The 26982-nt window shown below is 35.7% G+C and overlaps 1 protein-coding gene across 1 annotated transcript in view; it reads right to left on the reverse strand.

Moving 5' to 3' along the window:
* LOC145318680 (uncharacterized) overlaps window positions 1–26982 on the reverse strand; it is a 132833-nt gene that overhangs the window by 6932 nt on the left and 98919 nt on the right. The window contains exons 3-7 of the mRNA XM_080160117.1: window positions 11075–12150; window positions 10009–10493; window positions 3527–3651; window positions 2987–3190; window positions 1302–2694 (exon numbers count right to left, since the gene is read on the reverse strand). Coding sequence (XP_080016243.1) covers window positions 1302–2694; window positions 2987–3190; window positions 3527–3651; window positions 10009–10493; window positions 11075–12150 — 3283 coding nt within the window. The remainder of the gene's footprint in view (window positions 1–1301; window positions 2695–2986; window positions 3191–3526; window positions 3652–10008; window positions 10494–11074; window positions 12151–26982) is intronic.

Consider the following 26982-nt stretch of genomic DNA (forward strand, 5'->3'; position numbering starts at 1 on the left):
TAATGAACGTAAAGCAAAAAAGAAAGAAGATTGTGCATTTCATTTTTAAATAATGTTATACACATGCGGAATTGAATGCACACCAAACCGTTTCCCCTTTTTATCTTTTCTACTTAATGACGGGTCAAATGGTGGATAATTTTGAACTGTATTCCAAATTAAGGCATAAAATGTGGTATATTAATTGTTTTCAATAGGGATTTTACTTAGGAAATAAATATTACAAGTATAAGCGGGGATCTAAAGGGATAAGACAATGGCTAATAAATTAATGTACATTCCCAATGATGATAAAAAAATTACCCCTTTTGTAGATTACAATAAGTACACCCAATTTAATGAACCAACCAAAATTTAATAACAGTGCCCAAAATTGTTAAGCCAATGAATATGAAAACGTTTTGAAAAACTTTGTGGATTTGTGTAATAAACAGCCCAATGTCCCCTGGGTAGCTCGTACAATATTTGGGTAACGAAAAGGTTTTTGACCATTTTATATAAATATAAATTCTTTGGTATTGAGGCTACATTATATGTAATTAGAATAAAGAAAACTATGAAACTTCAAAAATTCTATTCTCCAAAAGACACACCAATAAACTTTCAACTGTCTAGATAGGACATGATTATTTTCCCTGGACACCTACTTAAATTTATAGCTGTTAAAACAAGTGTGCATTCACTTCCGCAAATGAATCAATTATGCAACTATCAAAACCGCATAACTGCCCCATTACCTATGCAACATTATATTAGAGAAAGAGGGGGGACAATAGGCTGTTTATTACAATAGTCTCCAAAGCTTTATAATAACGTTTTCTTATTTGTTGGCTTTACAACTTTTGAGATTTTAGTGAATTTTATTTGGTTGATTCATTAAGTTAAGTGTTCAAATATTTCAACCACTAATTTTAATTTATAGAATGGATAATTTTGTGAATCATCAATATTCATTTTGTGACAATATTAAGAAATGATCGCACACCGCCGAAACATGTATTTCTTTTCTTTTTGGTAACATAGGGGATGTAGAAATTAAGTATCAATTAATAAAAGGTGACATTCTTAAAAGAAATTTAAAATTGTAATAAAGAAAAGAAATTTTAACAATATTTGCAAAGCTTTTTAAAGTTTTTAAGTAGTCATACTTGCCTACCATTGGTTAAAATGTGTAGTGGTCTGCTATTGGTAATTTAGTCTGTTCATTGGCCTATCATTGGTTGTTTGTATTATATGACGTCATTTTTATAGGCACTACCGAGCTTCAATGTTTGCATCTTAAATATTAATATAAAAATTACCTAATGGCCTCCTTCTCCCAGTCTGTAAGGTTGCCACACGCCAGCTCTTCCTCTGCCCTCTCCAGCCTGGAGGACAAGGACAGAAGCAGCAGGACAACTTTCTCCATCTCCTCCAGGTACACGCCATACTTCTCCAGGTCACGGCCGGTCAGACAGGACTCCAGCCGTTTCTGTATATCCATCCCGATCTGCTCATTTTCTACAATCTCCTTGATCAGCCGTTCTTTTTGTTCTTTAACTGTGGCTAACTGCCGTTGGACGCCATTTTCTATGGAGGTTTGATATTGGTAACCATTACCCTGTTCACATTCGCCAAGACCTTCATCAGTACCCGCGCAATTTTCATCCTCTTCAAGCTCGTCAAATTCCTCAAGCTTCATGGAACAGCTGCTGACTATTGAGCTGCTGCGCTTATCACTGCTCCGACTGCCGCCGCCGTGGCCGTTGGAGTTGAACAGCTCTTCGAGTTTGGCAGAACTGTTGGAGACAATGCTGCTGCTTCGCACACTGGAGGATCCAGACCTGGCGCCAGAACTACCTGGACCTCCAACACAGCCATTCCACGAGCCTAGACTGCTGAGACCGCTATCGCTACGGCTGTGCGGCTCTGGTGGCAGCTGTGAAGCGGAATGACTTTTGACAGCTGCCGTTGAGGTTGAAAGAACATTGGTTAAACTCATCACAGCCGAGGGACTTGATAGTAGATTGGCTTCGGTTAAACGTGTAATCACCGGTGTTGTTGAGTCGTGTGACTTTGAGTCGTACTGCAGGGGTACCTGCTGGGATCTTTGTGGCTGTTGTTGGCCCACAGGACTACTAGATAGTGAGGCACCGGGTGATAAATTAGACGATGATGTTGTATTCGGCGAGGTATTCGCCGCAGTTGCAAAATAGCTTGAATTGTCCATGACGATGAAATTATCTGCATTGGGCGATCCAATTTTTGAGATTTTTTGGCGGGGTTTTGGCGGCAGTGGGGGAGGTGATCCCTCGTCGTCGCCATTTGCTACTGGTGACGGGTTATTTGGTGGCGATGACATTATTAAAGGACTTGGTGAATTAGCAGAAACAGCGGGTTTTCTTGACCTATCCGCCATTAATTCAGGATCCTTGAACGGGGATCTTTTCACGGGGGGCGGGGTGGCGGTAATAAGCCTGCTCGTAGAATTATTTCCGGAAAATTTCTTGGTCAATTCTTCGACCCGGCTGCCTGCAACAGCAACCGGCGGCTTTTCGGCTGACAATTTGTGGCTGCTGCTTGCTGGCGGCTGCTGACTATTGCTTAATTTATTATTGACTGGGTTGCTTTCGCTGGTGGAAGTGGTCTGTGACAGGTCGATCTTGAGGTTGGGTGATTCCAGGTAAGTGGGGTTGTGCCAGGAAATAGCTGTACCTGTGTAAAAAAAAAATACAATTAATAGTCATAGAACTAAGCCCGCAGCCATTAAGAGAGGGCGAAGAAGGTCAGAAAAATAGCCTAAAACCACCCAAAGACATTTATAAAGCTTCCCTTAAAAGCAAAATCAATTCGGACCATCACTTTATTAATCTTAAGCTTTAGACAAAAAAAAACCCACTACTTTATATTAGAGGATATTTGTAAAATTCATCTTTTATTATGTTCTTAAATCCTTGTAAAAATATACATTTTTAATTTTCATCCATTGGTATGTAAATTTAAATACCTGAAGTATAAGACAGCTTATGTCTTTGCACGGGGGGCTCCGCCACATCATTGCAGGTCATCTCCAGCGGGACAGACATGTTATTCTCCGCCCTGTACGCCTCCCGCCGCCTTTGGCGTATCAACTCCGCCTCTTCTTTTGTTAGTGTGACCGACACGCTACGTCCACCGTTTTTACCGTGAAACTTTTGCCAGCCGGCTGCACCTGAATTACAGAAATATAAATATTTGTTCGTTTTAGCAGGAAGGAAGGGGACAATGGGCTATTTATTACAGTAGTCCTCAAACTTTCATCATCGTCTCCTTGTTCGTTGGCATACCATATTATATTGAGTTTTGATTGGTTGGTTCATTTAGTGTTTGTTCAGACGGTTTAACCACAAATTGTAATCTACAGACGGTGTAATTTTGTGTATCATCCTTGGGGATTTACATCAATTTATTGGCCATTGTCTTATCACATAAGATCCCTGTCTCTGTTAAAAATTGGAAATATTGATAATAGATGAAAAAATTGCCATAGAAAACATTTCAAATTTACCTTTAGCTGCATTTCTGGAGGGGGATGACTGATCCATGTCCTGCAGGTCTTCAACTCCAGAAAAGGATTGCTGGATACCTGGAGCAGACATTTGCATGCCAGGATAGTTGGTCTGTCCTTCAGTTCTGAAATGAAGAATAGTTATTTATTGGTTCGTATTATAAACAGCTTTTCGAAGATATTAAAGTAAAAAAAAAAAATTTATGATTTTTTTAAATTTTCGTGGAAAATTGTCTGCAATACGATGCTATACATGATTTTTCAGTATGGCTGAGAAACGGTTCTAATCCAGAGGATATTAATCGGTTTCGAAGCCATACCTACTGGAAAATAAAAGTTAACATGAAAATTACCTATGGTTTTTCATCCTTGTTTTTCATAAGTAAAAGTATAATTATTGGTTTGTACTGAATTATAATATTCTTGCTTAATTCATTCATACATCTTAACAACATAACAACAATATCCATATAAGTAAAATGTTTTCAAATGTAGATGTGTTTAAGGTATAGGGATAAATGGATAATTAAATTGTGATAAAATTTATAAGCTTAAATGGCAAGGGAGAGGGGGGACAATGGGCTGTTTATTACACTTATCCCCAAAATTTCTTACAACTTTTGGGACTTAAGTGAATTTTTATTGGTTGGTTCATGAAGTTGAGTGTTCAAACGTTTCAACCACTAATTTTACGCTACAGAAGGTGTAATATATGTCTACTTACAAGATAAAACATGTTTTTAAAAAGACTTTCATAGTTATCCTTTTATATATTTTTATAAATGCGAAGAGGAAAAGTTGTAGAACGAAAATAATGCTTTCATATGTCCAAATTTGTTTATCATATAATACTGATTGACACATGATAATTCAAAAGAAAAATAACAGTAAAATTACACCAAGGTTTTAGTCTTTAGTCAGCTGTTATATTAAGGTTTAAGTATTTAGGAATCTGCATAAAGAGGGCTTTATCTACATATTAGATGTTCCCGCATTTAAGATTATAAATTAATTAAACTACTTCACACAAATAAATTCAAACCTGGAACCTCTAGGAGCACTTAAGGTGGATGGGGGGGGGGGGATCTTACCCCACCAACCACTATTCTTAAAAAGTTTTAAAAAGAAAAATAATTTTTTTTTTTTGGGGGGGGGGGTCATTATATACTTGGAGGTTAAAGATACCATCCACAAAAGTTCAAAAGACCTATGAGAAGCTACCCTGTAAAGGAGAACCATATTGGTTCAGTGGTTAGCGAGATCATTTGGTAAAAACAAACAAACAGACAGACAAAAATACACCCTGTAACTTTATAATTGCTTAAGCATTTGCTGTTATTATTTTTTATTTTTTTATTTTACTGATTGAATAAACACTATTATTTATCTACATATTGTATACATGCTATGCACCTGGACTAAGCTCCCTCCCTTATCCATAAAAACCCCACATATGTATTTAAGGGGGTGGGGGGGGGGGGGGGGGGGGTTAGTATTGATAAAAATAAGAAGAGAACCATATGTGGATAAACAGGAAGGGAGGGGTTTACTAAAAATATTAGAACAGGGTAGACCTTAATTTTAGTTCGGTGTTTTGTGATGAGTTCTAGAGTCCCCAAATATTTTTTCCTTTCAATTTATCTTCTTAAAACCTATCCCTGCGACGACGTTGATATTAGATGATAGGTAGATAAAGGTCAAAGACATCAAATGCACAGGGAACCAGGGATAGTACAATGAAATATAATTAACTAAACCTCACCAATCTAATGGTTTCCCTAACTATACGTTTTATTGAATTACTATATATTCATGGGGATACAATTAATTTATTTTTCATTGGCTTTTCACTATATCCCTGACATGTATAATAGCCATGATAAATAATATAATCAATAAAAAATAATAAATAAACTGTTTTTCAACAAAATGTTTTGTAATGTAAACGGTCGATTAATTTCTATCATAATACAGTTAGGGAGTTGAATCCATTTTTATAGAAGCAGAAATATAATCTATGATTATGGTTTGAACCCTCTAAAACTGTAATCTACCCTTCCACTTTCCCCTCTCTTGGTGAAGATATCTTCAACGCCGATACGATTTTTGAAATATAAGATTCCACTTTTGTCTCTCTTGTTGAAGATATCTTCACCAAGAGAGGCAAAAGTGAAATCTTAAATTTCAAAAATCGTATCGGCGTTGAAGATATCTTCACCAAGAGAGGGGGAAGTGGAATCTTACATTTCAAAAATCGTATCGGCGTTGAAGATATCTTTACCAAGAGAAGGGAAAGTAGAATCTTACATTTCAAAAATCGTATCGGCGTTGAAGATATCTTCACCAAGAGAGGGGAAAGTGGAAAGGTAGATTACAGTTTTAGAGGGTTCAAACCATAATCATAGATTATATTTCTGCTTCTATAAAAATGGATTCAACTCCCTAACTGTAATATTTGATTGGAGCCACGTTGAAATTCTTGTACGTTCGTCTGTCTGTAATAAAACGTACTTGTTGTTTATTGACTTTTTCAGTTTATCACTTGAAGTGACATCACTTTATTTTAACTATTAGTAATAGGATCTTAATTATTATCACTGTTTTTATCAAACAAAAATATTTCACTAAAAATTCGCCAAAAAAATTAGGTAGAAGAACTTAATTTATATGTTTTTAAAGCTATTTCTTATGAGTTTAGATGTTTAAAAATGCTTTAAAATTTTATATCTTTGCAAAGAGATAAAATTATTGCGATAAGCTTAATAAAAATTGATAAGTAATAAAATGATTTTTGGTCATATAATGCTATTTAGAATTAGATAAAAAGTGAGTTTTTAAAATAAAATTAAATACAATTTTTAATAATTGAACTAAATTTGCTGATATGGAAATTCACGAAAAAATTATTATCTTTCTATAAAATAACGAACTTTTTTCACTAATTAAACATTACTCATGATTTTAATGACAGTTTTTTATTAAGGAATTTTATACGTCTCTGTCCATAGGAGTCAGGTAGTTAAAAGCAGGGAGTAAGGGACACTGGTCCCCAAAGTTTTATAAAAAAGTTTTTCTATTCGTAGGCTCAACAACTTTAAGGGCAATACTGAATTTTAATTGGTTGAACCACATGCTTCAACCATTAATTATAATCTTTAGAAAGGGTAATTTTGTGTACCATCATTGGGGATGTATAGCAATTCATTGACGGTTTGTCTTATCCCTTTAGATCCCTGAGTTCAAAATCTATATTTGAAACAAAAAAACAAGTATGATAATATCCACAAAAATAATACTTTTTAATCAAGTTTATCTTTTTAGTTAAGTCATTTTAAACATATTATGTTTTTTGGTACCTAAATGAAATATTAAAATACATGTTCCAAGTTGCTACGCCCCAAACATCTAGAGGCACTAAAGGGTTATAGATGGGGCAAAACTAGCCTAAAACCATCACAAACATAATAATAAACTTAATAGCATTTCTGTTGTGCATTAACTCTTAATTAATTACTAATAAAGTAGATTGTTGAGTATCATTGCTACAATTAAACAGATGTTTAAATTTAAGCCTTTAACTGTACTTTATTCACTAAATATATATTACTAGTCCTTACTACTTTTTCAAACATTTCATTTAAAATACAAGCGCCTTTTTTCCCTAGCCTATGTGGACATTTCCCCTTCAGAAGAGCTTGTAAAATAGCCTAAACCCACCCTAAAATTGAAATTTTCCTAAACCAATTAATGAGGTAAATTTTGAAAGCTAAAAATCTCCTTAAAATCCACTTATTGTTTTAAGGTTTAAGGACATTAAAAATTATTTTCTTGCATTGAACCTAATCTTTGATTTCAATTCACAATCATAATAATAACTAACATTTAAATAAAAAAAAAATAATTTCAAAATTAATTTTCACTTGATCATTAAAGGTAGAAAAAAATTCACATGTATATTCTTTCTAGTCTAGCTTAATACTATAAGACTATACTCTCTCCCTCTCTCTCTCTCTCTCTCTCTATCTCCCTCTTTTTCCTCTATCTCTCTTTCTCTCTCTCTAAAAGTATCAGCCTGCATAATCATAGAAATTTGAAACTTTATACAGCAAAATCATTCACAGCTAACTTTTTTTTATTGAAATAAACTAATAAGCTTTAAAAAGTAGCTCAAGAAAAGTAAAAAATATACATTTGTTTAATAACCTTCATTTTTATTTAAATTATTTTTGAGCATTGAGAAAAATACTTTTGATAAGTAAATTTCTAGTAAGTTTTCTTATAATATCTTTTTAAAAGCATTTTTTTTTATAAAGTGTCAAGAAACTAAATTTCCTGATAATGTATTATAAACTCTGAATAAGTGGATTTTTTCCTACTGTGTTTAACCTAGGCGGACATATGAAAACTTAAGCTTTTTAATACATTGCAAAATTGTTGCAAAAAACAGTAAATTATTGACATCAAGGACGATCATATCCAATAGTTTAGAAGCATCAACATATATTTTTAATATCAAGGATGACAACATTAGTAAAAACGAAGCTTTGAAGCGGTAGGACAAACAAACATTAACACTTGTAGAGTGTCAGAACTGAATAAGCAGAATACAATGAATAAATATCAATAAAACTGTAAGTAAATTTGTTGCATAACAGCTTAAATAAAAATACTGTTTAAGGACATACTTACATTATTAGGACGTATAAAGTGGTTGTGATGTTATTTACCATGAAAAAATAACAATTTTGCTAAGAATAAAAAAAGCTTAATTGTTTGGACTATTTGAAAGGTGATTCACTAGTGTTTAATTACTTGTTACAATTTTTAGGATTCATCAAAAAAAATTTATTAAAGTGTTATAGATATATCAAAATATTGATTTATTTTTGATCATTATAAAAAAGGTTTTTCCTTTAATTTTAGATAAATTAACAAAGTAATTCTAAAGCAATACTATATGGGGGGTATAAAAGTATTAGAGAGACAGAAAATTTAAAGGAAATTGCATTTAAAGGAATTCAATAAGAATGAGACCAAATAATGAGTAATCATTGTTTAATTATAACTGAAAAATGTATCAAATTTATTAAATTCCCCAAATATTTGATGGTATTTCAATATAATGAAAGAAATACAACATCCTTCTATGTTAAATCTTAACCCAGTAGGTTTCAAACCATCACCCCCCCCCCCTCCCCCTCCATTGTCCTGATAATATTATATTATGTCCGAAATTTCTATTTATTTTAATTGTTAATAGCAGCAAGGTTTGTCGAAGGGTTTAAATTTATGTCTTAACAAAACTGTGAATTTAAAAAAATCTTTTGATATAAATAAGATAAAAACTTTTTAAAACATCAATTGAAACTTTCAATTCTATAAAGGCATTTTTTTTAGCTGTTTAAAACAAAATTGGCGAGTTTTAAAAAACACTTTTGGGGGATTTAAATGCGGCCACCCTGCTATTAGAACTATAGTTATGATGAACCAATGTATAATATTGGATTCAAATGACTTTTATATGAAAGTTTTTCACTAAAATTTCAAGACAGGACAGCATGTTATTGTACTGTGGTAATACTTTGCAAGAATGGCATAGGATTTCACCCTTTACCAGGGAGGGAGGAGATAATGGGCTGTTTATTACACTAGTCCCCAGAGTTTTAAATCAACATTTTTGTTTATATGATAACCAACGATTTTGGGGACTTTTATTGAATTAAGATTGGTTCATTCAGTTGAGTGTCTAAACCTTTTAACCACTAATTGTAATCTGCAGAAGGGGTAATTTTGTGCATTATTTACATAAATTTATTAGCCATTGGCTTATCCCTTTAAATCACAGTCTTTTATAAAGTGTTAAATCAAGCCAGGCGTGACCAATCTAGATGGTAATTGAAAAATTTTGGTTCAACCCAGGAACTGGGAGATAGGACAATGAAATCTGCAAAAGTACAAGTATAAATTCTCAAAAACTATGTTTCTAAAGTCTAGATGGGATTAAATTAATTTATATTTGGGTATTTTTTAGGTATTTTCAGCTTTTGCAACGGCCAACCCAGGTTGTGGAAGTACATTATCATGTATTAAGTGGGAATAAATGTAATAATATTTTTTTGTATGCTTATGTTGAAATATAAATCTACCTATCCTTATATCTCAGGGTACAACCTTAATTTTGGTTTTACTCTTATTTTCATTTCCCCTAATTTTTAGGAAAATTCATGGAAGGAGGGGACATTGGGCTGTTATTTTCACTAGTCCCAAAAGTTTATATATAACAACTTTGGGGACTTTTATTAAATTTTTATTGGTTCATTGAATTGAGTCACTGAACGAATCAACCCCTAATTGTAATCTACAGAAGGGGTAATTTTGTGTATCATCATTGGGGATGTACATCAAATTATCTGCCATTGTCCCCTGGATGTTTCAGCTTAAATCCTTGATTGCTCTGTTCACAAAAAAAATAAAACTCTTACCTTCTATAGCTTGTCATACGCTTTAAAGTTCCATTTGAGGGTGGAGGCGGGAAAAACGGCTCTGGGGAATGAGATCGCGTCCTGGTATGACTAACAACGGCGGGAACCACGGTTGGCGGCTCATACAGTGGGGGCGGCGAACTTGTGGGGGCTGGGGGAGGCGGAGGGGAGGGTGAATCACACACAGGACTAGGAGAACGGTTGGGGGACGGGCTGACTGACCGATAACTGGGGTTGTTTATGATCATAGGGGGGAAACCGGTTTTTAAGGAAGTGGCAATAACAGCCGCCGCCGGTTTTGGCGGGGTAGGTTTTTGGTGTTGATATGCGGGTGGGGGTGACTGCATGGTGGCGGGCGATTGCAGGCCGCGCGGGGGCCGTTGCGGCTGCGCCACTTGCGGCTCGGGTGACTGCTTGTTTCGTGGGGGTGTTGAGAGTAGGACAGGGAGAGTCGAGTTCGATTCCCGACCAGGATAATTGCTAACCTGAAAAAGATATATTTTTACTGCCATAAAAAAAATAAACTACATTTTTTATCAGGCCAAAAAATACGTCATATCAAGTGAGATAAAAAGTTGCGAAACTGTATAGTAAACAAATAAACATAGATAATGATATATATTTTTAGTAAACTTTAGTCACCAAACTTCCAAATTAATAATCTTATGTGATTAGTCATTAAATAAATATTTTTCAATAATTAAAGATTAATGCGTTGTCGTTTTAAAAAGTTTATCAATATTTGAAAATAAATTATGAAAGGACATAGACAGATTACTTGAACGACAAAATTAAATAAAATTTGATTTTTGATAACATTTTTGTAGCATTGAAAATAAATATTGGAGGGGGGGGGGGGGAGGGGTGTTTTTAATACTAACTCTATCCTTGTGGGGCCTAAACCAGGCTGGACAATCTGTTCCCAATACAACCCAACCTAAAGAAGATTTTTTGGGGGGTAGGGGGGGCTCTATCTCAACTCGGTACTTTGAGGGATATACAGCCAATATTTTTCCACTTATTTTAAAAGAAAACCTTTGTCTTGAGGTGCTAAAAATTAATTTACCTGACAAGACAGTTTACTGACAACCCTTGGTGACTCTTGTGCAGTATATCTAGCACTACTAGCGCCCCCCACATAACTTCCATTATTTTGTATGGGCGTAGCCGTCTTACTGCGTGATATATAATCCTTGTTTATTATTCTTTCACTTGTAAACACTTGGCTGCTGTTAGCAGTGCTGCACGAATCAAAATAATCCTTCCTTCCAAATTGTTGTTTTGATTCCAATATTTGCCTCCCGGACATCTTTACTGTTGTTGATGTCAACATTTCTTCATTTACAAAATTATCATTAATAATATTTGGTTTGTCACTAATTCTTAATGTTTCACAGTTTGAATTATCCCAAAAGGAATCATCACTAAAAGAATCAATGCACGCATCTAGGTCTAGGAAAAAGCTGGTGTTGGTGATGTTATTGATATCAGAGCAGAAATCTTTGATGAAACTGCCGTAGCTACCGCGCCTCACGGGGACTTGCGCCTGACTGGTTGATTTGGGTGGACGTTCGGGGGCAGGCATGTGTGAGGCACGGACGGGCGGGGTCAGCTCCGAGTCATCAACTGTGACGGTGGCGGGTGGGGTCATGCCGGCACTCGGCAGCTCGGTCATCTTCCTGACCGGTGACGTCATCAAATCTTCCTCTTCCCGTCTGTTGGATTGTATGGGGAATGGGGAAGGGGAGGGGTTGTTTGAAGGGATGGGGTAAGGGGAGGAGGTGCTAGAGGAGCGGGGGGATGATATAGAGGAGACAAGATTAGTGACTACTGTTGAAAATGGGGGTGCAGAAGATTTTGACCTTCTCTGGGAAGCATTGGGGGAGGAGGTTAACAGGGGAATGGGGAAAGGGGCAGGAGTCGGCAATTTTTCTCTCTGCTGAACTGGGAGAGCTTGGGTGGAGGGAAGGGTTTGTTGGGAGCAGTTTGACATATTTAGAGAGATCATGTGAGAGAGCTGGGAGGAGGGAGAGGGGGAATTTCCACTGGTTGGGGCAAGGGAGGGGCAAGTCTTCATACTCTGGGGGGCAGGGGAGGAACAGTTTTTCATTCCATTCTTCTTCTTTGACTTTGAGGTAAAATCTGAATTAAAATTACAGGATTAATTTAATTTGTCATAGAAAACAGCAGAAAAAAATAATTAAAAGAAAAGCAAATTATGTTAATTAAGAATTCTGCTGTAGTCAGTTACATAGAACAATTCTTTTGAGGGAAGCAAAACATAGAAAATATGAATACTAGAATAGTTATTTATCACATCGTATTAAAGACAGCTTTCCATGGATTTTAAAAAGGAAAATTATAACATTAAAACCAAATTTATTGGACCCGGGGGGCTAAAGGCCCGGGCAAACAAGATTTGTGTCCATTTTATAATTTTTATTATAATATTCGCGGAAAATTGTCTGTAATCTTATGCTATACATGATTTTTCAGTGTGGCTGAAAACCAGTTCTATTCCACCTGATATTAATTGGTTTCGCAGCCATACTGGATTTATTAAGATTTTTTAGGTTTAAAAAATATATAATTAGTTGTTTTGTAAGAAAACATAGTACAGGATTAAAACGTCAAGAAATGTTTAGCAGATGACATTTTTAACCTTTTTGAAACAATTTGACATGCATTGTAGAAAGTATTAAAATACAAAAAGAGCAATTCAGTTCATAGGAAGCAAAGCATCACTGGTTAAAAGAATAACAACTCACAACATGCTGAGTTTTGCTTTTTTGACAACAAATTTTTATCTGATTACTTCTCCTATTCATCTGATTTTTGGAATACTGATTCCTATTATAACAAGGTACAATGTTATAAGCTAAGCATCTCTATAATCAAGTAATATTAAAGTATAAAGTATAATCATATTTGCAATAAACTTACTTACAATTTTTTTTGAACCTGTACATGTATAGTTTAGTTTAGTTTAGTTTAGTTTAGTTCAGAGAGTCGGGCTGAGAACACGCATTTTGCAAGCTCTCCCCGCCCTACCCCATGTGTTAAGCTCAGTTCTACCTTCCCCCTCTCTCTCAACTAGTTCCCCTCTCCCCACTGCCCGTGGTCACTCCGCAGTTGGAGGAAAGGGAAGACACTGTAGCCAGAGGGCACCTCGTATTTAGGCCTGGCAATGTGTATGTGTTAACGTATCGGTCAATTGTTAACACAAAAAGTGAAAATAAAACATTAATGAATTAAAAAATCTAAATTTATGTGTAACCTAATCGCTTTAATTTAATTTAATGAACAATTTATAGTGAAAACACTCTCTAAATCTTTTGATAATTTATCGGTCTGGCAACATTTTACCGGCGCAAAGTACTCCCGACAAATAAGCTCTCCCATTGGCTAACATTTTTTCGCGTCCCACTATTGGTCAGCTGACACACACTCACTCAGCACCCTCGGATCCGCCATCTTCACTTCATCATGGCCTGTAGTACGTGTGACAACCCAGAATATTGGTCAAAATTTAAAACAAATTTGGACGCCGCTTTGGATGTTAAGTTTAAAGAATATGATGCGAATATAGCCAAGGTAAGGGATGAGCTTATTCATAGTACTTTTGCCAGTCATAAAACCGAAATAAACGATATTAAATTGAGAGTCTCAGATTTAAATGTTAAAATACAATCTATCGAAGGCATTGAAAATTTCGTCGATGCTAAATCTGTTGCAAGTGAACAAAAAGCGATTAGGACCACGATTACACAACAAAAAGACTATTTAAACTCTGTCGAATCGTCGAGAGAAAATTTCGTAAAATTTCAACTTCTACAAAACTCGATAAGAGAGCAAAGATGTCGCGATTGGAGTTGTAGAATAGTGAACTTTCAGCAGCCATGGAGCCGTGAAAATATCACTGAGTTTATAATATTCAGAAACATTATAAGGCCCACCCTTGAAGCCGCCGTTAAACGAGGGGAATTAGAATATATCCCCTCACATTTTTGTGATATCGTTGAGCGTGCTCATATGCTCCCATATACAAAGGGCCAGATCCCCGTTTTTATCTTTCGTTTTATGTCTAGATCCTACCTCGACGCGTGGATGAACAATAAGAAGGCTGTGCTTGACCGTTACAACGCCGAGATCAAGAGGTTCAACCCCAGGAATAACGCGTCACCGGTCCCGTTCTTTCCCAACAGATTAGTCCAGGCGAAACAAGATATGTCAGACCTCAATAGGAAAACCATGACCTTTGTATATGCCACCAACCAGATTTCGAGGGCCAAAGTCGCTGGCCAATATGTTCAATTCCAACTCAAGAACGGCAGCCGCTGGATACGCTGCCTTAACCCGTTCGGCAAAGACCTGAAGGAAATGGCTCAACCCATACCTGGAAGCGAAGATTTTTTTCTGTCTGAGGCACCGCCAATCCTTCGTTTCAACAAGCTAACGCCTGAGGAAAGGAAAACATTCTTCTCGAACCAGGCTGATTTAACAGAAGATGACTTCCCAAGGCAGTTTAGTACAATTACTGCCCACCCAGCCAGCACGATTCAACATAATTTAACGTCTGCCCCTGCCCCAGTTCTTGAGGACCTGGCCGTGTTTCCTCCCATAGTTTCTGCTGCAAGTAGTGCCGCAACTGCAACCGCCGCAACCGCCGCACCTAGTGCCGCACATGCCGCCGTTGCACCAGCTGCACAGTCAGTACCTGCCGCCGCCGTATCCGCCGCCGCCGCTGCCGAAGAATTCACTGCCGCACCTGCCGCCGCGCTCACCGCCGCACCTGCCGCCGTGACCGCCGCCATATCTACATCTACTGCCGCACTTGCCGCCGCGTCTGCCGCCGTACCTGCAGCATCTATTGCCGCACCTACCGCCGCACACGCCGCCGCACTTGCCGCCACGTCTGCCGCCGCATCTGCCGCATCTACCGCATCTGCATTTGCCGTTGACTCAGCACCTTCTGATCCTGTTGCCACGAGGGCATTTACCGTTGACTCAGCACCTTCTGATCCTGTTGCCACGAGGGCCAAAGCTAGAGAAAGCAAGAAAGCAACAAAGGCGGTAATCTCAACATGAAGTTAAGTATCTTGTACAGCGGAAAAAGGTACCTAACTAAAAACATTCAGCATAGTTATTATTTTCGGAACGATTTGAATATTTTGAGTTAATCCTGATCCATATGACGTGGACTTTATAGTAATAATAATAATATTATATATACATTACTTAAATTTGCTAAAGCGTCTATGTCGCATATTAATCTTAAAACTATGATCTCATTCATACCTCTGTCTTCTTTTCTTTTTTTTTCTGCTGATTAGCATATAAAATATATGGAACTTGTATGAAAATGAGTAGGGGGAACTAAACTAGCTTTTAAATGTGTTGCCACCCCCAACACACACATAAACTAAACGCAATCAGAATAAACATAGTAAATATAGTAATTTTTTTCGTTTCAACGATAATATTTTGTATATTAACTATCTTTATTTGTCCATTAATATCTACTGTGTTTCAGATGTCCATACTTGACGTTAAAACGATTCCTCCTGCGGTGCTCCTGGACCAGCTCTACTATGACAAACCTCCCTAATGAACAAATTAACCAGGATAACGGTAACTTAAACGATAACATTGGTCTAAATCTTATGAATCCGATTTACGGCGACTACTTTAATGACTTCGAAAATGAATTTGGAATAAATTGTGTTTTTTCAAGTGAACAAGGTATCGTACAAAAACTGAAAACATTCAATGAAAACCTTCTCAATATTTTTAGTATTAATTGTCAGTCATTACATTCTAAATATAATGATATTGTCTCCACTGTAGACTTCTTCAGACAACATGATATCCACTTAAATGTTCTGTGCTTTCAAGAATTATGGCTAAATAAGGATGTAAATATGGATTGCTATGGAATTAATAATTATGATTGGCACGTTAAACTCCGATCAAATAACAGGGGGGGAGGGGTGGGTATTCTAGTAAGCAAATATTATAAAGTAGATAAACTATTTGATAAGTTCTCATTTAAAGAAAATATCCTTGAATCTATTTGCTTAAAAATTTCCTACAATGGTCTAAAGTTTTGTTTATTAAATTGCTACCGCCCACCCAATCAAAGCAATGCTGAAATCGAGGAATTTTTTGAACTTTTTTTAGACTTGATTGATAGAATAGCAGCATTAAATATACCATACTTCATTGTGGGAGATTTCAATTTTGACCTTTTTAAAATAAGTAATATAAACAGCAATTCCATGAGAATTATTGAGTCTTTTTCTTTTAACGGTATAATAAATACTGTTACCAGAGCCACTAGAGTTACTAGAACCACTGCAACCCTTCTTGATTTGTTCGGGGTAGGTAACTTTATTCAAAACCTAATGTCATCTTTTGTTTTAACTTCAAAAATTTCCGATCACTTGCCAATTATTAATTCATTCCGAATAGACAAAGTAAATAAACCCAAACTTCCAGATTTCTTTGAAAAAAGAGAATTGAATGATGAAAACTTTGATGCCTTAAACTATGCACTCTACCACACTAACTGGAATCACGTTTTAAGTCAGGACAACACAAACATAGCTTACGATAACTTTATTTCAACCTTTTTGAGACTTTATAATGAAAAGTGTCCAGTTAGAAAAAAACGAAAAAACAAACGTACCCAGCCCCAGCAGCCTTTCATGTCAGATTACTTATTGCGTTGTAGATTGCATAGAGATATTTTGTACAGCAACTTTTTAAAAGATAAAACAATTGAAAATGAAAGTATTTACAATGTCTATAGGAATAATTACAATAGGCAAGTGAGAAGAGCAAAGATTGACTATTATAGAAAACAAATAAGAGATGCAAATGGGGATGGGAAAAAACTTTGGAAAACTCTTAAGGAAGTCATTGGGTTTAATAAGTCTTCCCCTGAGTGCACATACCTTCAAGTAGGCCCTAACAAAATTGAAAATGACCAAGAAATAGCTAACGAATTTAATCGTTATTTTAGTCAAATTGGGTCTTCCCTAAGGCCTGAAATTCCTTCCACCCCCAAAAATTTCTTTGAATACTTACCACCCCCATGTCAAAACTCCCTCTTCTTTGAACCATTGTACCCCTTCAAAGTTATTAATATTATTCGTAGCATCAAACCTAAGCGTTCCACAGACATCAATGATGTCTCGATGTATGTTCTGTCTCGCTGTGCTGATACCATTGCCACTCCCCTAACACATGTTTATAATTTATCACTTCAAAATGGCACTTTTCCTGAAAAAATGAAAACTTCCAAAATAGTTGTCCTTCACAAATCAGGTTCACTCAGCGAGGCAGATAATCATCGAGGCATTAGTCTCATTGATAACTTTTCCAAACCCATTGAAAAATATGTCTGTGATACGCTGGTTAAGTTTTTAGAGGATAGGTCTTTTTTTAGCAATCGCCAGTTTGGCTTCATGAAAGGGATCTCAACCTTTCACAATGTACTGAACTTAAGCACAATGATCACCCAAGCACTCAGTCGAAACGCTTCCTGCATGGCCATATTTTTGGACATAAGGAAGTGTTTCGACATGATAAATAGGGACATCCTTTTTAGCAAACTGGAGAATTCAGGGATAAGGGGGGTTGCACTCGAGTGGTTCCGTAGTTACTATGCAAATAGGAAGCAGCGTGTATTTTTTAAGGGCCTTTTCTCCTCTACTATTGAATTCATTATCATTGGCGTACTTCAGGGGTCAGTCCTGGGACCAATTCTTTTTTTGATTTTTATCAATGACCTAGTTTCATGCAGTGAAGAGATCCTAATTAATCTCTTTGCTGATGACGCAGTGGGCTTCATTGAAAAGCAGAATATTATTCAATTAATCAACCTTGCAAGGGAGCTTGTCCCCAGACTGACCCAATGGTACAATGCCAATAAGCTTCTCATACACCCCCGCAAGACCAAATGTATGGTCTTTTCCTCCCCCCGAGAGATACTCACCCCCGCTGAGCTCGCTGCTAAAACCAACTTCGAAGTTTATGTAAACATGAACAATCACAATGAAAATGATGAGTCAAAAATCACTAAGTTGGATCTTGTGAGCGGTACCAACGAGGGTAGTATCAAACACTTAGGAATTCAATTAGACGAGAAAATGAAGTTTTCTTATCATCTTGAAAAAGTCTATAGCAAAGTGTCAAAAATAATTTATAGTATGAAAGTAATGCGTCATTTGTTGGACAAGAAACACCTAAAGCTACTCTATACGTCTTACATTAAGTCGAATATCGAATATTGTTGTCTCCTGTTCACTGCCTGCCCTATGTATCTGTTAGCACCAATAATTAAGCTACAAAAGCAAGCCATTAGAATAATTGAAAACTTGCCAAGCAGAGCTCACACAGCTGAATTTTTTAAATCTAATGGCATACTTCCATTCAACCTATTAATTGAATTCAATGTTTGTAAATTCATGCACGCCTATAAATCAGGCATTTTTCCCAAAATCTTTGATAACACTTGGAACTTTGTTCAAGACAGACATACGTATGGCACAAGGAACAGGAACAACTTTGCTTACGAACCGGGCACCAATAGAAACTTTCTCCTGCACGCCCCTCTTAACTCTTTCCCAACTATTTTTAACAACCTTCCACTTGAAATTAAACTAATTGATAATAAAAATGTTTTCAAGCAAAAATGTTTTACTTATTACCTAAATAAGATTGAGTTTTAAAATGCAAATATTTTTTTTTCTTTCTTTTACTCAACAAATGCTTTACTAATGTTAAACTCTGTTCTTTTGAAATCTTGAATTTGAATTTTTGTTTTAACTAAGTTTCTATCCGTACTTTTTAGTATTTTTTAGCCCTCGACTTTCTGTAAGCATTAAACTACTTTGTTAAAATTCAATAAAACAGCATTTCCTTAACCTCAAATCACACCGAATAGGTTCCGTAGGAACCGACACACATACCCAAGTATAGAGTAGCTTGGCATAGTTTGTTTTTTATCCATTTTACTGTTTTACATTTTACATTTGACTTTATATTATTTTATCCAGTAGCTAAAGAATCGCGCAACCTCTATCTATATAATAAAAAATAACAAAGTTTTGGTTGAATTTTGGCCGAAAATATATTTATTTATTTAAATTTAGATATCGAAATTTATTATGATGACTATCGCAGACTGGTTAAGCTCATGAATAGTGGGCATAGCCATCTACTCGTCGTAGTCGCTGGAGTCGTCGACGCCGTCTGGTTCCTGATGGAGTAGCTCCTCCAGAAGGTCCTGCTGGACGGTGACCAGGCGGTCCATTGTGGCGATGGCGTCCATGTTGGCCTGGAAGGAACGGGCGTACGTGGGCATTACTGATATTAACCTCACGACTAACCCATAGTTGGAATACATCATGCGGAGGACTCCCTCATCGATGGCATCGTTGCGGAATCTCCGCCACATCAGCATGTCGCCCTCGTGCACAACGCCCATCAACCTGCGCTTGACCATAAACCAGAGGTCCAGACAGCGCCTGTCTACCCCCGGAAATGGGAGTAGATCAGGCACTGCCGCGAGGTTTAGCAGCTGCTGGACGCCGTGCACGGGTACAGGATCATCGACTTCATCGCTAGAATTGAGCATAGCGATGAGCTCCTGCACCTGATCATGGAGGGGAACATTTTCCTCACCTCCAGCCTCCTCCGGAATTTCCGGCGCCCCGTCTGGTATAGCACCTTGGCCTTGTCCTACTTCTTCTTCTTGATCTGACATCTTGGAAACAATTGAACCTTGACCTTACCTACCCCATATTTATACCCCCTTTGTGTTTTAATACCATGCATTATGCAATCTTTAATTCAAATTATTAATTAGTAATAACACTTTCCCTACTTCCGTTTCCCGCGCAATTTTCCCCTATGCTTCACAACCAATTGTTTCCCCCCCGCCCTTTTTTCTTTATTCTGCTGTGCTATACCAGGAAACCACTCTTCCCCCCACCCCATATTTCCACCCCATATTTCCTCTCCCCACCCCCCCCCCCTATGCACATACCAAACGATAAGCGCCGCTCTGTCTGTCTGGCTGGTAGCCACGACCGCGCACAAACCATTCACCACGCCCCATTTTCTTCTCTTCGTTTTCCCCCCCCTCCTCCCCTATACCTTTTCAATTCCTTGATTTCTCTCCCTTAATAAACTAGTCTCTCACTTCATCAACCTATATTTTTTATCCTTATTTTTTGATGCTAATACAAAATTATTCCATAGCAACATATTAACATATTAACAGACATCCTATTGCTTTATACATCTTTCAAATAATAAAATAAAAGTTCATAGCAAGATATCCAGGATTTATTAATTAAAACAAATCGATGAATTTATGGTACATTTTAAAATTATATTTTTTTAAATTTTCAAATTCTTTTTCAAATCTTCAAATTTTAACAGTATTATTTCTCACAAAACAGTTTTTTTTAATAGCCATATCAGACACATCTTGTAACGATTTTGCAGCTTTTTTCTGTTGATTATTGTTGATTTTTGTGGATGTTTTGCGGACGTTTTCGCGAATATTTTTGCGGATATCTTGTATATGAAGTCGCAGAGAACTTGACCATAACCGGTCCTGACCGGTAATGGCCACTTTCTGGAGCTAAAGCTGGAGACAGGCCCCCTCCTGTGCAGTTATCCGCTGAGCAATTTCACCTAATTTAGTTTCATGATACTCCAAGTCTTTGTTTGGGTTGTACAGAGTGAGTGCCAACTCGGTTTCTAGATAACCTTGATGGTATAGTAGACGGGCTACCTCACGACGCACTTCCTCACTGACATTGCCACCATTAACTATATTGAGAAGTCGTTGATATGTTATTGTCAATCTATTACGTAGCGGCTGCCACATTTGTTGGTATTCTTCCTCTCCGAACATTTTCGTGCCTAAACAACAGTAAGATTAAAACTCCACTAAAAGCTAAGCTATGACCAAATTGTGCGCGCAATAGCACGCCACCTTCTTTTTATCTTACCATGACCCACCTTTACCCTTCTCTTTCAAAAAGTGAGATTAATGGATTAATGTAAACGTTTTTCGAGCACAAACCACTCTCCCCTCACCTCCCCCCCCCTCTCCCACCCCCCCCCCCCATATTGATGCCCCATTCACAGCTATGCTGTGACCAGTTCTCAAAACATAAAAATCAGATTCCGGAGGAATCGAACCTTACACATCTAGGGATACATTCCCATTATCTCAAAATACCAAAATCAGATTCCGTAGGAATCGCACATGACCTATCTTTTTGTACATTTGTACATCAGAGGATTATTATATCCCTTCTCAAGAAATAAAAATCAGATTCCGTAGGAATCGAAACCAATTATTACACCTTGTTCACTTAGGTACATGATACGTTATATATTAGAGTATCTTATTTTATTTTTGGATTTCTGGATTGGACCAGCGTTATCGCGATATTTATCGTTATCCTGTAATTATTGGTGTGGAGATGTCCTTAGACCCGGACATAACTCCACTCTATAATGAAAATAATTTGTTACAAAGGAAACTGTCTAGGTAGAGCTGAAAAGGGATCACAACGGGAATAGCGACTTCTTTTGAAGGTTTTGGTTCCTTAATTGTTCCGAATTTACGCTTGGAGAAGTTGCAACTGATAGTAGGAGGATGTCTGAAATACACAGCAAGATATTGTATTCTATCATTGTTAAGATTATTTATTATTTATTTGCACATATAACATTGTATCGGCTTGGCAAGCGTCAAAGTACACCAGTGGCTCCACAACCCTAAATGGGTTATGCCAACTATCTGGTACAATGTTGCATGGGATTTTTCTAGTAAAAATGTTATTTTCATCCTATTCGAACTGGCCTGGTAACTAGGTGGAGACGAAGTTCGGTCAATTCCATGCTAGGTACTTAATAATAGTTATTATGTATATTGTTATCAAACCTGCATCAAACATAACAAAACAGAAGAATCAAACCAATCAAAGCATAGTAACTTAATGTATGATATATATCTAATAAAATATGTTGTACCTTTGAGGAAAATAAATCTTATCTTATCTTATCTTATATTCTGCTTATTAAGTTCTGACACTCTACAAATGATAATGTTCATTGTTCTACCATTTCAGAGCTTCGCTTTTATGTATGTTGTCATCCTTGTTTTTTTCCTTTAAAATGATATGTTCTTATTTAATCGCTAACTATGATCATGAATGTCCTTGTATATGGTAGTTTTTTAGGCCTTTTGTTGTAAATATTTTTAAATAATTCTCATATTTTTCTACAAAAATAATTGTTATAACATTTTAACAATTGTTTTAGCTATGTCAAATTACTAATGGGACTTTTAATTAGCACTTTATTTCTCTTAATGTCGTTAGTTGAAATTAAGAATTTATTGTAATGAATTTAAAGAAATGATAGCAATTTATAAATTCCAATTCTATTGTTTCCGATAATGAGCGTAGCTTCCTTATAATTAATTGTGAGTCTGGTTTTCATCATTTTCTGTCAGTTGCCAGGGAGGGTGGGGATATTGAGCTGTTTATTACACTAGTCCCTAAAGTTTATTAATAGCAATTCGTTGACTTAACAACTTTAGGGACTTTTGAATTTTGATTGGTTGGTGCATTAAGTTGAGTGTCTAAACGAGTTTTAGCCACTAATTGTAATATATAAAAGGGGTAAATTTGTGAATTATCATTGGGGATGTACATCAATTTATCGGCCATTGTCTTATCCCTTTAGATCCCTGTTCTATTTCTCCTGTTCTACTCTTGAGTTTCAAATTAAATTTATAAGCAAGGAAGAAAAAACTATCTTTTCCACCAATACAGTAGCCAAAAACCATCACAGGAACTATGTGAAGCCTACCCAAAATATAAAACCAAATCGGTTTAGTAGTTGTTAAGATCTTAAGCTTCTGACAAAAAAAAACCTATAATAGGATAGGATATGTCCGACAACATTATTCTATTCCTTTAAAAGTTTGTTCAGGTCAATAATATATGATGTCAATCTCTTGCGGTCAACTACTGGTCAGAGGGAGATGAAAGGGAAGGGGAAAGTGAAGGGGTTGTATAAAAAGGTGAGAAGAGAAAGGGAGAAGAAAAATGGGGGGGGGGGGAGGGGATTAAAGACCTTATACAAACCTACACCAGAGATTCAAAGAGATATATCCTTAAGGTTGAAAAATAAGTTAGTTTTATTGCTTTTGCTATTCAATAAAATGTAATCCTTTAATATAAAGTAGTAAGATTATTTTTGTCTGTCGCTTAAGATCTCGAAATTTAATAAATTTAAATTATCTGTCAAAATAGTTTTTCTTCAAACGAAAAATTAACAATTTTCAACAGACTTTTGAAATTTTATTTGGAATAGTTATTTATCATATTGTAAAACAGACAGATTTCCGCGGATATTCAAACAGAAATTTTTAGATTCGGCCCCTCGGGTCTAACTAAAGTGATATTAATTTTCTATTTCTATTTTAATATTCGTGGAAAATTGTCCGTGCTATACGTGATTTTTCAGTATGACTGAGAACCGGTTCTTATCCATCGGATATTATTCGAATTATAAGCAATACTGGAAATAAAAAACTTTTTTTTATTTTTTTATTTGTAACTTTTTAGTATGAAAATCATGAAATTGACAAGTTTTATAACCTGAGATAAGCTTAACAAATATTTAGCTTTTAATAATCATGTTCATTTCAATAATTTATGGTTTTAAAGGTTTAAAAATAATGGTGGGAGGATTTAAAAATCAAAATTAACATCTTTTACTTTCTGAGTGTTACCAAATTAGCTTATTACCACAAAAGAATAACAATTATGTAGCAACTCTTTTATAGTTTCTTAATTGTCTTTTTTGGCAATAAATTTTATGTGATATAATTAAATTATCCTATTCATCTAAATTTTGGAATACTGAATCCTAGACAAAGTACAATGTTATAATTGAAGCATCCATATAATCAAGTCCTAAATATGTAAGTATGTCCTTAAACAGTATCCTGTATTTAAGCAGTTTTGCAACAAATTTATTTACAATTTTGTTTAGACTTAAACATTTATATTCTGTTTGTACTAACTTTCCGGAGGTTCGCTTTTATGGATGTTGTCAACCTTGTTAAAAAATATTGAAATCTTATCTTTAAGTTCCTCTCTGACTCAAATTACCGGGAAGTCCAAATTGTCAAATGATTAAGAAAATATTAAACAAGGATGTCAACATCCACAAGTAGCCAAGGACAAAAGATTTATTTATCTGGAAAATCCTCACAAGGAATTTCAGAAGCTAATTTCTTATAATGGTATAAATCAAATATTATCAAAGGACAGACAGACAAAGTGAATTAAGAAAAAGATTCGCAATAAACCGACGAAAATTGACAAATATTTTGACTGTCGTCTAACTTAGGGATCTAAAGGCATAAGACAATGGCCGATAAATTGATGTACATCCCCAATCATGATATACAAAATTACCCTTTCTGTAGATTAAAATTAATGGTTTAAACGTTTGAATCTTTAACTTAATAAACCATCCAATAAAAATTCAATAAATGTCCCAAAAGTTGTTACGGAAACGAATAAGAAAATGTTATTGGAAAACTTTTGGGACTAGTGTAATAAACAGCCCACAGTCCTCTCTCTCTCTGAGTCTATCTATAATACAGCCAGACATTTACACTTATAGAGTAGCTTAACAACTAAAAATGTGCTAAATACAAAAGCATATGAGTTCCAAGAAATTATTTTAAAATTAACCTCAAAATTTTCGGGAGTTGGAGGGATGAAGGGGGGGGGGGGCAGTTGTAAGGTCAAATAATTTCTAAATAATTGGTAAATAATATTATTTTGAGAACAAGGGTCGATGACAAATTATTGCCACGCTGTATCACGGGATGGGGGCGTGATTGAAATATGTAGTATACTCCTTTGATTAAACTCAATTTACGGGTTTTTATATAATTGCAACGTAGTTATAAGACTTTTGGTAGCAATAAATTGAGACGTTGGGTATCCCTCTAACTGAACCGATTTTTGATTAGTCAACGGTCTAAATTTGTCTCGGCCAGGATATGATTAAAAGCCTAAATCGGCCAAGGAATAGCCGAGTACAATATTTTTAAACTTAAAAAATTCAAAATAAAGAGCTAAATGATTTATTGTGTCTTTCTCTTTTTATCGACAGACGCACTTGGATATATTATTTTCATAATTAATTATATGTATTTCCCATGTTAACGTCACCTTATGTGTAAATTTGGTGAGCCACAGTATTGAGTAGCGTTGTTAAGTTAGGATGGAAGAATTTTGTAATGAAAGCAAAAGTGGGGTAGAGGATAAGGGATGGGGTAAAACAGGTTATCATAATGTTTTATTTTCTTGACTTTAAGTTAAACTCTATCTATTTTCGAGCCATGGTCATATTGTTATGCAATACTACAAAAATTTTGTTTTAGCATATTCATACATAAATGAATATATATTAATACCAGTTTAGTTGGCCCGGGCATTCGGTCCTTCTGGGCCAAATAAACTGAAATTAATCATATAACCTAGTATCTAGGGGCTCTGTATTTTAAGATAGGGCAAAAATGACCTAAATCCATCACAAGACATAAATCTAGAGATAAAATAGCCTTAAACCATCCTGGGACATATGTAAAGCTTCCCTTAAATCTTAGACTAAAGACAAAATAACCAAACTACTTTATAGAATAGGCTAACTATTCCTTTAGCAAACTTTTCCTTGTTATTATATAGGAACACCCTTTTAATATTTCTAGGGTGAGAAAGGGCGGGAGATAACAATAAATACATTAAATTTCGATAATCATAAATTTTTACTTTATTTAGCCAGAATTTTTACTTTTTATTCAAGGAAACAATAACAAAAGAAATAGAATCAAAAGTTATTTATTTTTAAATTCATTCAAACTATAATATAGAACAGGATAGCTGGGATCTAAAGGGATAAGATAATGGACGATAAATTGATGTACATCCCCAATGATAAAACAAAAACATACCCTTTCTATAGATTACAATTAGTGGTTTAAGCGTTTGGACAATCAACTTCATAAACCAACCAATTAAAATTCAATGAAAGTCCCCAAAGTTGTTGAGCCAACGAATAAGAAAACTGTATCATGAAATAAACATCCCAATTGTTCCCTCCCTTCCTGACTCTATAGTATATGCTATGTCTGTCCGTTAAAGAATGTTATTCTAGGTGTCTTAACCGTTTAATATAGAAAAAAACTTGTAAAATGTTGATATCATCGCTACTCATGTACAAAATTGTCCTTTATTTGTCATTTATACATTTAAATGTTTTGTATAATTGAGAGTATATAATCTTAATAGAGTCGGTATTTAAGAAGTTAAGATATGTGAAAAGGTAGCGCCTTATTCATAAAGGGGCGGGAGAAGTATTTTGAAAAATAATTAGTACAATATCTGAGACTAGTGGCTTCGCCCCTAGAGGCCTCTAGTAGCACTTTAAATGTTATTTAAAAAAAAATACGATACCTATCTATATTGCTTTCAAGTCTCTACGATACCTTGAAATGTTGCTTTCAAGTCTCTTTAAGTAATTTTTTTTTGATTTTTTGGGATTTTTTCTTAGGAGGGTGTGGTACCCTCCTCCGAAATAGTTGTAAACCTTTTCGGGACCTATGAGAAGCTACCCTGTTAAGGAGAGCCCGATCGGTTCAGCGGTTAGCGAGATCCTTCGGTACAAACAAACAGACAGACAGACAAACAGGCAACCTGTTACATTATTACAAGGATATAATTAAACTAGCGGCTGCGCTCCTAGCATCTAGAAGCTATGTATTCGAAGGAGTAAGGAAAGTAGGAATATAGCCTAAAACCAAACTTAGATATAAGAATTGATTAGCTAAACATCATTCAGGGATCTATAAGA

This window comes from Acartia tonsa, chromosome 5 (assembly GCF_053477335.1).
Source record: "Acartia tonsa isolate MP-2025a chromosome 5, ASM5347733v1, whole genome shotgun sequence".
NCBI lineage: Eukaryota > Metazoa > Arthropoda > Copepoda > Calanoida > Acartiidae > Acartia > Acartia tonsa.